Source organism: Mchenga conophoros, linkage group LG19 (assembly GCF_057382185.1).
Source record: "Mchenga conophoros isolate Kocher_MC1m ecotype Shallow Benthic linkage group LG19, M_conophoros_male_GT1.1, whole genome shotgun sequence".
Lineage (NCBI taxonomy): Eukaryota > Metazoa > Chordata > Actinopteri > Cichliformes > Cichlidae > Mchenga > Mchenga conophoros.
The window spans coordinates 13,595,775-13,608,829 of record NC_140544.1 but is presented as its reverse complement, the minus strand read 5'-3'; the positions used below and the strand labels follow the sequence as shown (position 1 = coordinate 13,608,829).

Below are 13,055 nucleotides of genomic sequence, written 5' to 3'. Positions count from 1 at the left end.
CACTTTACGTTGACATTTACAAAGGTGTCCTTTACTTACCTCTTCGAACCTTTACTTCGCTCCAGCTTCCGGCCCCGCCACTCCTGACTCAGCTGAAAACGTCACCCATCACCTGTCCCCCGAGTCCAGCCGGAAAGCTTACTGGAGAACGTGGGACGGCAGCACCGGGACGCAGCACGTGCCCCAGTCCCCCAATGTCTTTTCGGAGCACTCCACCGGAAGCAACATGTCCCCAGGCAGCCTGGGGCACCTCAAGTCCCCTGCACCTGGTCGCACCAGGAGCGTCTCTGACTCCTCCGCTCCAAGGAGAGGTAACGGGGAACATTAAATGCCTTTTGTTACCGGAGTACGAATCTTCACACCCAAAAATCCAGATAAGGAAGAAAAAATAACTGCAATTAATTTTTTCCTATTTTTTTTTCATTGTTTTTTAGATTCAGTCACAAAAACATCGACTCCTTCATTTGGTAAAAATGGGAAGGCAGCAGGTCAGCAGGGGTCGCCGTGGGAGACGCTGGTGGTGTTTGCCATCAACCTAAAGCTGCTCACCGTCCAAATGAACATGAGCAACGTGATGGGAAACAATACGTAAGTGCATCCAACGCTGTGCAAACACGTGCTAATAATTAGGATTTAATGGTTACTCTGGTAACTCAAACACAGAAGCGATTTAAAATTATTGACTATATTTTCATTTATAGAATATCTTGGCCACACTTGTCCAGTTTCACAAATCATGAAAAAAAAAACATTAAAATCAAAAGAACATAAAAGAAACTTTAGGAAAACAAACACAAAATATCATTAAAAATGAATTAGCAGGGGGATTATGCACTAAAGGAAGAAAAACACTAATTAAATGGATGAGAGATAAAAATCTTTCATCTGAAAGTATCTCATGATTTTCAATCAAAGTATATTTTTTGGCTGCCCCACTTTAACGCTTGTCGATGGCTACAACAGACTCTCATCTCATCTCAACAAGAATCAATTGCCAACAACATATAAGTGCCTCAGAAAAGCCAGGCATTTTCACAGCCACACATCAGACAAAATCAGGCCTATTTACAACTACAAGGGTCTGTATTTTCTTTAGTATCCTAACAGGTGATGCAATCATTGAAACCAGCCTTACACTTAAAGTTGCTTTCAATATAATCCTTAGTTATCTTATACCCGGCCCTGTTGCAGTCCCTCAGTTCATATGTGGTTTGAAACCAGCTGATTTAGTTCCCTCCTGAGAGCCTGAGATGTCCACATTATATTATCCTTTCCTATTATGGTATCATTAAGATCCAAGAGGAGAAAAGCTATTGGAAGCTCTCTTATAGATTGGTCTGAATCCTTAAGTTTTTTGCTCGCATGCTGATCTAATTGTAGCAATTTTTGCTAGTGTAAGATAATGACTTAAGTGAAAGATTCCACGCTTGAACAGTAAATTACTGACTGGAAAACACTCTTCATCATGCATTGTAGCTCTAAAAGCAAAACTAAAGTTATAAATTTAACTTAAGAATGTTACTGTCTAAATAAAACATAGCCAACATTGTTTATTTACCTTTTTACTGCAGTAAACAGCTGTTAAACTGGTGTACAGATGCCTCTGGGGTGCTTCTCCTGCACTTCTTATCACCCTTTATCGTCCACTCTTATGGGTTCAGTTTAACTCTACTGCACTGCTGGATTTTACCGTTCACCACAATATGGTGTCAGTACACCCCTGATCTCTACGGTTGAGGCTGAAGTGCAGAAAATGATGCTGAAGCGGTGGCAAACACAGCACCCTCATAACTAAGGCTGTACTGTTTTATGAGCTCTGGGTCTCCATAAAGTTAAAAAAATAACCCTCTTCCACAGTGGAAGTGTGTGGGCTCCACAAACAACACACACCTTCTGCTTCTTTCTCACCAAGGCAAGACAGTACACTTCTCCAGCTCTAATTAAATCATTTATGAGCTCAGGATATTCTTCCTTCATAAAAACTTTTATGCAAGGGTGCAGCCTGGATTTAAAGCGAGAATTGTATTGTCAAAATAGCTGCACTTGGATATAAGCAAAAAGGCAATAACACATCAAACTGATGAAGGTGAAACGCACAACGACACGTTAGAAAACACAGTTGACATGTTGACTTGTGAAAATGGGTTTAGCGCTCAGAACTGGCTGTTCGTTTCTTCCTCTGTTACCTGTGTTTATTCCTTGGAAACTTCTTGTGATGAGTCATTTATGTTTCATACAGAAGCCTTCTACATTATTCAGCAGCATTTCAGGAGCGCTCACAGTTGTTTGTCCCTGCAGCTGGACGACCAGCGGGCTGAAAAGTCAGGGCCGACTTTCTGTCGGAAGCAACCGAGACCGAGAGATCAGCATGTCTGTCGGCCTCGGCCGATCCAAGCTCGACTCCAAGGGCGGGGTGGTGGGTGGCAATATAGACGTGAACACCCTGGAGATGGTCTGTAAGTAAACAAGGCATCAGCTTTTCAAACATCTGGTGTTTTTCTCCAACTCGTTAGCAGCTTTTATTCTAACAGAGTGTAAAGTGTGGATGTGGAGCTGAGCCAAAGTTCAGTGCTAGAGTTCTTAAAACACTGGGAGCAGTAATGTAATATTATGCACATACAAAAATGTTTACTCTGCTAAATAGGCATAAAATGCATTTTATTTTATATATTACATTTAATGTTTAAATAGGCTAATATATAGATACAGCAGCCACTTGGAAGCTGGAAGCAACTCAGTGCATTTAGGCATGCAGACATAGTTAAGGCAACCTGCTGAAGTTGAACCTGAGCATCACAATGAGGATAAAAAGGGGATTTAAGTGACTTTGATGGTGGCTGGAGCATGGCTGTTGGTGTCAGACGGCCTGGTGTGAGTATTTCAGAAAAGGCTGATCTGCTGGGATTTTCCTAAACAACTGTGTTTTAGAAGTTTAGAAAGGCTGGTCTGAAAAAAGGAGAAAATATTGAATGATGAACATTTCTTTCAACAGGTCAAAGGAGAATAGTCAGACTGTTTCAAACTGACAGGAAGGCAACAGTATCTCAAATAAGCTTTGTTAAAAAATCAAAATGTGCAGATGAGCATATATTCTTAAAGCGCATGGAGTACAGCAGCAGAAGACCACACTGGGTGCGACTTCTTTCCGTTAAGAACGATAAACTGAGACTAAAATTCACTTTTGCACAATAGACGATTGGGAAAATGTTGCCTGGTGTGACCAGTCTCGATTTTGGGATAAAATCATAAAACGACCACTTTAAAAACAACAGTTGCGGCTGCTGGTGTAATGATGTGCAGGATATTTTGTTGGCATGCCATGGACCCCTTAATACAGCCTAAGCATCATTTCAGTGACACAGCCTGCCTGAGTGGCCACACTGTGCCCATATTCTGATGGCTATATCCAGCAGAATATTACAAAATGTTATAAAATGCAGCTCTAGCTTGTTCTTAAACTTGACAATAAATTTGTTGAACTCTAAACTTGAACACCTTTGGGATGTAGAGACTGAAATCATGGATGTAAAGATGACAAATCTGAAGCAGCTGTATGAGCCCATCATGTCAGTATGGACCAAAATCTCTGAGGGTCCAACATAGTCCTAGCAAAGTGTAACTAATGAAGTGATCAGTGATTGCATATTAGATCTTTGCTCATTGAGTTTAATATCTAAGCACTGATCACTGATGCTTCTGCTTGAGATGCAGTCAGCTAAAGAAATTACTTGTTGCCTGAAATCGTCCCTACTCGGTGTCCTCTCTAGATGAACTAAATCTGCCACAGTGTGTGTGAAGCACACGTCACCTTCTCGCCTGTTCACCTTCAATAGTTTATAAATAGACACAAAAGCGAATATTTACAGCAAAATGAATCATTTTAACTTTGGTATTTTAGACTAAAAACATAAGAACAAGGTGCTGAGCCATTTTTATCTGAGAGGAGGCTTCACAGTCAATCTCAGCATGTATTTAAAGACACTGAAGCCATGAAGCTGTGGCTGGATGTGTGTGACTTTATAAAACTATTATTAGACCAAACATATTGACATGTACCAGTTGTGGTTTGTACCTACCAGAAGCCTAAAGCGTTTTCATGAATGCCAGTTGAATATCTTAACACAGGTTAGCACCATTTTTAGATGATATGCCTTGTTGGTTGTGGAGCTGTGAATTTAAGCTTTCAGGGCTGTGGAGGAGGGCAATCATGCTCAGACACCATACAAAGCAGCCATGTGTAGTGTGAGTTCTGCTATGTATGGTTGCCCCGTTGCTGTTGTGGTCCAGCAGCAATAAACAGGTAAACCAGAAGAAGAAGAAGTCAGTCCTTACTTACTAGAATCCACTGATTTTGATGTTGAGAGGTATGGGATTGCTTGTGCGCTCTCATTGGTAACTACTATCGTGTGGTTTGCAGCCCACATCTCAGAGCATCCAAACCAGCAGCCCAGCCACAAGATCCAGATTACCATGGGCTCCACAGAGGCGCGAGTGGACTACATGGGCTCCAGCATCCTAATGGGAGTGTTTAGTAATGCTGACCTGCAGCTGCAGGATGAGTGGAAGGTCAACCTGTGTACAGTGGACACCAGCCTATCAGAGAAAAGGTGTGGTATGATGTCAGCGTGACTGCACTGTTCGGCACAACACGATCAATACAGCACTTTTAGATGAGTCATGTTTAGTGCCATTTATTCATTTCATTTCATTTCATCTCCATGTCTCTGTACTTTGAAATGCAGATGTTTTCTCTACAAAGAGGTTTGTATTCAGTTTCTGAAGTGTTGAAACACAAAGCACACTAACTAGAGAGCACAATTTCAAAGCATCGCGGGTTATGAAGAAAAACAGACAATTTGCTGACCGAACAAAATTATGTCTGGACTCGAGGGTTTGTGTTTGTATCTAGTTTGAACACAAGAATACACAAATTACACGACATTATGTCGAGAATATATGCCATTTTCTTTCATCTGTGAGCCATTTATGCCTGCTCTCCTTTCCTTTGTTTCTTGCAACAACCTTTTTCACTCATCTGCTCCGTTTCCCTCCCCATCTTTTCTCCTTCCAGTGAGATCTTCATCCACGGAGACCTGCAGTGGGACATTTTCCAGGTGATCATTTCACGGTCCACCACACCAGACCTCATCAAGATCGGCATGAAGCTGCAGGAGTTTTTCACTCAGCAATTCGACACCAGCAAGCGGGCCCTCTCCACCTGGGGCCCTGGCCCCTACCTGCCCCCCAAAACCCCCGTCGTCAACACTGACAAAGGAGCTGCAGAGCTTTGTAAGCATGCCTCGTTCCATACTGCTGGGTGAATGTTGAGCACAGTCTGTAGCATAATAAGGCGCGCACAGCAAGCTGTGCTGCTTGCAGGAAGTGAAATGATTTGTAATTCTAATAAGCTTAATTTGTAAACAACTTTTTCAAATAGTTGAAAAGGTTGTTTAGCAACTGAATGTAATCAGCCTCGCTCATGAGATAATCAGTAACGAAACAGGCAGCATACATTTTAAAGATTGAGGGCTTTATAAGGACAAAAACAACATGACACACTAAATCTGATCCTGTTAGCGCCAGCAACAAGCCTCGTGTTCCAGTCAGAATTCATTTGTCTGCCTGCTTCTCATTTTCCCTCCTAACTGTCTTTGTCACGCAGACATGGATGCGGCCCATCACCGCCACTGGCCCGGGGTGCTGAAGGTAATCGCCGGCTGCCACATCTCCCTCTTCCAGACGCCCTTGCCTGAGGATGCCGTGCAGCTTGGCGGGTCGATGAGCCTCCATGGCAATCACATGACTCTGGCCTGCTTCCACGGGCCAAACTTCCGCTCCAAGTCGTGGGCCTTGTTCCACCTGGAAGAGCCCAACATCGCCTTCTGGACAGAGGCACAGAAAATCTGGGAGGATGGTGAGACTAAATGTTCTTTTTAGGGACTCGTGAATATTAATATTATTCAGTCGAGATGATGCTCAGTCCTGATGAACAGATCAAAACTAAATATATAAAGGTGCATCTCTTTATGAATTGTTTCTGTTACACACAGGCTCAAAAGACGACTCTACCTACATCGTGCAGACACTGGATTTCCATCTCGGCCACAACACGATGGTCACGAAGCCGTGTGGTGCTCTCGAAAGCCCAATGGCCACCATAACCAAAATCACACGACGGCGACATGAAAACCCTCCACATGGTGTTGCTACTGTCAAAGAATGGTTTAGCTACGTCACTGCAATGAGAAACGAAGGTAAACATTTCAGCAAAATTGTGTCATTCATGTGTGCCCATTTGTTTAGTGGAAAGCCTCGTCAGTGGGCCGTTGATGCTCGCTTATTTGGGATCGAAAGGCTTGAACGCGTATTTAAAAAGAAAATATTTGGGATTGGAAAATACAGGGAAACAGTTGAATCTGATTACTGTGGTTTGGTTTTGGAGCTGTCCAATCAGAGTCAGCGTGGGCTGATGGGGGACCTTAAATAGCCTGAGGCTGAACTTAAAGTATCGGATAGAGCTGGGCGATAGAACGATAACGATATGTGTTGCGAAATAACTTTTCCTCGATAGAAAAGTTAAACTATTGCGATAGACCTAGTCTCTCTTGTCCTCTTTAAAAAAAAAACAACAACAACAACAAACAAACAAAAAAAACCCAACAACAGCCAATCCAAATTAAGTAGCGCAGAGCTGAACCAATCACAGACGCAGTGTCACGTCACGTGACTTGTTACGTACAGCACAAGTGCCAAGCCGCACATGTGTATTTGTTTGGGACGCAGCCAGCCGCCGTGCCGCCCGGTAATGGAGGAAATGAGTGTGCCGACTACAGAAAAATCAACCGAGAGCGTGAGCGAAGGTTACCGAAGAGAAAACAGATGATGGTTCCAATGCCGGAGAGATTGTCGAACGGAAGAGCCACAGAAGTTCTGTAGTGTGAAGGTATTTCGGCTATTTCAAGTCTGACAAAAAACAGAGTAGCGTGCACTGTAAATGTGCCGAAAGCAAGTCTGGAAATACAATAAAGCGGTGCATACTCAGTCTCTGACTGGAAGCGCTAATTCGTCATTCGGCTTTTGTCAGACTAAAGTAACTGTTAAAACTGTTTGAAAAGCTCAGCTATACAACAAGGAGAGATTGAGAATTTCCTTTTAGTTCTCAGTTTATTTGATATTGACAAAAGTTAGTCAGTTTTGTCTGTTCTTCTGTAAAAACAAACTAAGATTTATTTTTAGAATTAATATTTTGTTTCTAAGTGGAATTGACAATTTAGTCTGTTTCGTTTGTTCTATTTTGAAACTTAAACGCTTTAGCGGCTGCCTTTTGTGTAGTTTGCAATATTTGCCTTTATCTGAAAAAGTCTCATGTTTCTTTAGTACATCTACCCTGTTGAACTTATTATGGGAAATAAATATTTTAATCAAAACAAGCTGCTGATTATTTCACATTTTACTTGTGAGCAACGGCACATTTAAATCTTACAAATATAGTTATTTGGCTTATATCGTGATAGATATCGTTATCGTCTGAAATGAAAAAAACATCAAGCATAACATCTTATATCGCCCAGCTCTAGTATCGGATCAATTTGGATCTGTAAATCATGCAGATTAATGCCAGTAAACCCCCAGATTTAAAATAACGACCTGGAAATGTGCAGGATATGTCCGCTTCAACTCTGTCATCAACTTGGCTCACGCTGTCCTTGGAATCTGATTATTCCATGAATATGGGAGCAGTTTTCAGTTGGATATAATTGTGCCTTCTGTCTGTAGTAGCCAAGAAGAGATCCCTCCAAACTCAGTCACGACAATAGAAGAAAAGAGGAACAGAATCCAGAGTCATTGTTCTGTGCAAAAATGCATTCAGGTGTCTCTAAAACGAAGCTTTCACACTCTGAGTGAACCAAATCAAACGGGAATTTTCCAGGATCGCACCCTTTTTCTCACAGAATTGATGTGTTTGTGTTTATCTGTTTTAGTTCTGCAGGGAAACACAGTCTAGGTAAACAAAGCGAGAATCTCACTTCATACTTGGACTATAAGTTTAGAATATACTCACTCGATTAGTCTCACATCAAGTTCGGCTGCACAGAATTCATTTTTAGCCATTGGTCACATTAGGATTCTTGAGACCGAGTGAGAACAAAAAGATCAATTAATGGGACCAAATGCTGCTTTAATGTCATACGAGCATGCTGGGAGGGGGGGAAGAGCAACCACTTCAAATGTTGATGAAAGCCAGTTTGGGACTGTTGCAAATCAAACATCCTGTATTCTTTAATCAGTGACGTAAACCTAGTAGAAGATAAACCGAAAGGAAGGAAAAAATGAATTTCGTAGCCTTAAGTAGCTTCAGAACTGATTTACTAGGCTAGAAGTGTTAACTGGGGGTATCTGGGGAAGAAAAGATTGCTTCAGACTTTAACCTTTTCTTCACTCGAGACAGCTCAGACTAAAAGGAGAAATTTTCTCTTCTCTCCACCGCGCAGCAGCCGCGTCTTATCTTAAATGTAAAATAGGTGGAGATAGCATTTAACAAAGCGGAAAAGCAGAGCGTGAGCGTGACCTTAAACTCAGGAAAAGAGTTCCCACGTGTTTTATCTCCTGTCGCAGAGCTGAACTTGCTCAGGAACGTCGAGGCCAACAACCAAGAGAGCGGATCGGCTGCCAAGAGCTCCAGTCTGCTGAGCAGCTTCCGCAGCACATCCAGCTACAACCACGAAACAGAGACCATCTTTGCACTACCCAGAATGCAGCTGGACTTTAAGTCAATTCACGTACAAGATCCGGATGAACCTTCTCTAACGGGTAGGTGACAGTAACACCATAAAAACAATCTGCTAATGAATGAGCTTTTTGTGATGTTTTAGTTCACACAAGTCTGTAAATGAACTGTTGGGATCACACTCGGAGTATGGGAGTGTTTATAAAATTACCTGCGCTTCCTTAAATAAATTAATAAATCAACGAATAATCAGCTCCTCTTGTTTGGAGCATCTGCATCCCAGCTCCGCCTTGCACTGCAGGAAGTGACGGCAGCCCTTCGCTTTGCTCCGCGAGCCTCAGATTCCTGTGACCGTGAACCAGTTCTCGCCCTGCTGCAGGTTCTTGTTAGTGCCCGTCTAGCTTGCAAAGCAATTTCAGAGCAAAACCAGCGCAGTCTTGTGGCAGTGTTTTCTTTGTTTTTGTTTTTTTTAATAGTCGCAGCCCGAATCTGTTTATTCGTATTTCTGAACAAGAACTTAATTATTTCATCGTGTCTCTGGACATAATTTGTACTATTATTTGTATTTCATTTTTGTCCTTATCCACATTTGGAGGTTGGAGGGATTCATACCCGACTCAGTTATTAATTCTAAATGAATTACTTGGTTCAATTTAGACATTAAAACTTGGTTGAGATTAAGGATTAAAACCTCCCAGGTTAGTTTTAGGGGAAAACAACCAAGGTTTAGGTTCCTGCTGCTTCTTACACATCTGGTTTTTGTAGTTGCTATGGTGACATATCTCCCACTTTGCCTGGACAACACAAATTATACTCCCTACTGAAAAACATTACTTACAAATTCATGCTGACACAAAAAAAAAAAATCATAATTTTCTTTGTCAAAGAACAAAGAGTCAATCTGAGTAACACCGAGGACTCACACAGTCAGCAGCAATGGAAACTTCAAAATAAGAGCGAGGAGATTATCCCATTGAGTTGCATAATATTCTCAAGTATGTAGGAAACCAAAGGTCGTACTAACTCTACATCGATGTGTTTGCTGAAATTGATTTTCTTGGGTTTTTTTGTTTGTTTTTTTAAATATGACCTTACAAATCCAATCTCTGTGTTTTCATTTGTTCCAGACTCCAGCAGCAAACCCAAAGTGGAGTGCAGCGTGGTGACAGAGTTCACCGACCACATCTGCGTCACCATGGACGCCGAGCTCATCATGTTCCTGCACGACCTGGTGTCGGCCTATCTAAAGGAGAAAGAGAAAGGTTTTGTTTTTTCCATGTTACTCATCGATGTTAGTCTTTCAGTGAATAGAAAAAAAAAACCCCAACAACAATGTTTATTCATTTCAACTGCCCACAAATTTATGACTCAACTAGTCACGAAAAAAACACCCTCCAGAGTTCCAAGCATTGTACAGTCTGTCAAGAATATGAGTCATCAAGCCATCGGAGGAGAAGACCACAAGATTAAGCACATCTGTCTGTCTCTGTACTTGTGAAGCTGTCCGCGTGCTGTGGGACAAATTTTTGGGAGCAGCGTGACACGCTGTTACTTTCACACACAGCAGCCAGGTCAGGGAGCCCGACGCACGCAGCATCCTAATGGGTTTCAAGTCGTCACAAAGGAACAAATTAGCACTCTTTATGCCGGCGACCTCGCTTTCATCACCACAATTAAAACAGCCGTGACTTTGTTCTGTTGATTCTGCAACAAAGTAGAAAGAGAAGCACTGCGAGCGCTTCAGATTTTCACACGTTTGATTCATTCTGAATAATTGAAGTAGGACGCATCTATGTTGTGCTCTGATGTTGTTGTTCACGAATGTGCTAAAAGAGAAAACTGGAGCGTTTCAAAGCAGAGACCTGATTGCCTCTCTCCCTCGGTGTTCTCAGCTCTTTTTGCCCCGCGGATGTTCGCACCTCGGCCCGGCCAGAAGAGCCCCACCGCCCTGCACGATGAAAGCTCCGCGGATAAAGACAAGGACGACAGCATCAACTACACCACGGTGGACTGGAGGGAGTTCATGTGCAACACCTGGCACCTGGAGCCGACTCTCAGGTCAGCTCAGCATCTGTTTGTTATTATAAGACGCACACTTTCACATGATGAGCAGGAGTCCTAAAGCTCACTCAAAAATGTTAGAGGAGAAAATAAAAAGCATCTTTTTCTACGAGTTTGTTCTCAAAGCAAACATGATTGCACAAACCAACAAAAACAAACAATGCAGCAAAGGTTTAAAAAATTGCTTTCATTTTCTGTTTAGTTAGTGTTTGTGCTGGAAACCATCAAGAAATGATTGTGCCGTTTCACCAAGATGTGGAACAGCTGAGCCCCAATTATGGCCTAATTTTGTTCTGTTTGTTGGATTTTTGTGGGTTTTATCATCTTGTAAAGACTCTTTGAATATTTTCGATTCCACAGAGATGCCGATGAGCTATTTAATGAGCCGGGTTGTAAAAAGTAAAAGTGCAATTAGCCCATTAAAAATGCAAGTTTTGAAATGAACAGAAAGATGCGCTGTCAGTGCTTGGTTATCTAAATGTTATATATCGATTTTTACTAATATTAGTAACTCTTCTATATGTGAGAAGCAATGTGTGATGCTAGTTTAGGTGGAGCCAGTTAAAAATTAGATTCACATCAATGAATTTATAGCTGTATGATTAATAGCCCCAGTAATACAGTAGGAAAAAGACAGTATCATAGAGAGAACCCGACTCACGAACAGACGACCTCTGAGAAGGCACTTGCAGGTGATTGCAGGAAGGAAGAACTCCTTTATCACAGGAAGAAATGTCCTGCAGAGGCAGGCTCAGGCAAGAAGAGGAAAAAATAAGGACCAAACTCAAACTTCAGGAGAGAGAAGACCAAAGTTAATGACATGCAGAAGTAGAGAAGAAATGCTCAGTGGGAAGTCTCCCAGCAGCCTGAGCCTGTAGCAGCGTAACTAAGGGATGGTTAAGGGTCACCCGATCAGCCCTAACGATAAGCTTTATCAAAAAATAATGAACAGAGGTATAATTTCACAAATGGCCTGTACAGGATGAGCAATAACTTTGCAGTGCAGTATCTCTTATTAACCCCCTTAGCCTTTTTCAGATGCTAGTTCATAATTACTAATCGTTAGTCTTTTGTGAATTTGTACAAATGCAGCACAAACACTAAATAAATGAAGCATCTTAGTCCCTTCACAAAGACTTTGCTTCATTAATCCAGGAAAGAACAAAGATTTTAATTTAAAAAAAAGAATATTTTTGAATCTTTATATGAAATATCTTTGTACAAAGCAACAGCTTCCCCTCTGAGATTCAAAAGGAAGAAGCAAATCCTTTAATGGAAAGAGATGTGCAGCAACAGGGAGTCTTTTCATGCACCTTTAGCAATGCTTAAACTTCACCTCTACCTTCAGGCTCATCTCCTGGACGGGTCGGAAGATCGACCCAGTTGGCGTGGACTACATCTTACAGAAACTGGGCTTCCACCATGCCAGGACTACAATTCCCAAATGGCTGCAGAGGGGTGTGATGGACCCACTGGACAAGGTGCTGTCAGTACTCATCAAGAAGCTGGGCACCGCTCTGCAAGACGAAAAGGAAAAGAGAGGCCGAGACAAAGAAGAACACTGAGGAACTCAGTCATGCCACTGGAATCAGAGCTGTGCAAAATGTTTCAACACTAGTTTTCTGTATTTAAAAGGCCACTACTTTACGATGTCCAGCATCCTGCATAGTTGTTTACTGTGGTGCTTGCCTCTAGGGGTTGCGACTGAAGCGTTTTGCACTGCTGTTTTTCGTTTTCTGTACATTTTGAACAAATTAGCAAATGCTAGCATTATTTGATTGCTTTATGGGTAAAACCCTGCCTCTCTTACCTGTTGTAAATGACCTTACTGAAACCGCTTCAAAGTTTATTTTAAGGCTTACCAGTCGTTCATGAGAAATGATTTCTTAAACCATTGCCTTTTTCTCTGTTTCCCATGGAACACATGGTGGGTATGCTTGATGTAATTTATAGCGCAGCTTCGCGATATTTAAGAGGAATTCAGTGACGTGTTCTTCATTCTTGACACGAACAAATAAATCCTGGGAGATTTTTCTTAAAATCATCCCCTCACTCATGAGGATGATATAAGCTTGTAATTATAATTTGATCATTATTTATGACTATGTGAAATTCAGCGTCTGTATGATGTATTAGCTTGATGTGTCAAGCTTCTTTGTCTTTTTTTTTAATCCACACATTAGAACCAATGTATATAGTTAAATTTCTTAAATGTGTTGATTTCGTAACTTAATAAAACTATTGCCATGAAGTTTTAAAAAATAAA

At 41.7% G+C, this 13,055-nt stretch overlaps 1 protein-coding gene across 11 annotated transcripts in view; it reads left to right on the top strand.

The window, feature by feature from the left end:
• Positions 1-13,055, top strand: part of bltp1 (bridge-like lipid transfer protein family member 1) — a 74,105-nt gene extending 61,050 nt beyond the window's left edge. For all 11 annotated transcript variants that reach the window (XM_085257844.1, XM_085257855.1, XM_085257854.1 and 8 more), the window contains 11 exons: positions 66-311; positions 435-588; positions 2,299-2,456; positions 4,418-4,607; positions 5,072-5,289; positions 5,663-5,914; positions 6,051-6,254; positions 8,617-8,811; positions 9,856-9,990; positions 10,621-10,786; positions 12,138-13,055. In XM_085257844.1, the coding sequence (XP_085113970.1) occupies positions 66-311; positions 435-588; positions 2,299-2,456; positions 4,418-4,607; positions 5,072-5,289; positions 5,663-5,914; positions 6,051-6,254; positions 8,617-8,811; positions 9,856-9,990; positions 10,621-10,786; positions 12,138-12,354 (2,135 nt within the window). In that variant the 3' untranslated portion in view covers positions 12,355-13,055. The remainder of the gene's footprint in view (positions 1-65; positions 312-434; positions 589-2,298; positions 2,457-4,417; positions 4,608-5,071; positions 5,290-5,662; positions 5,915-6,050; positions 6,255-8,616; positions 8,812-9,855; positions 9,991-10,620; positions 10,787-12,137) is intronic.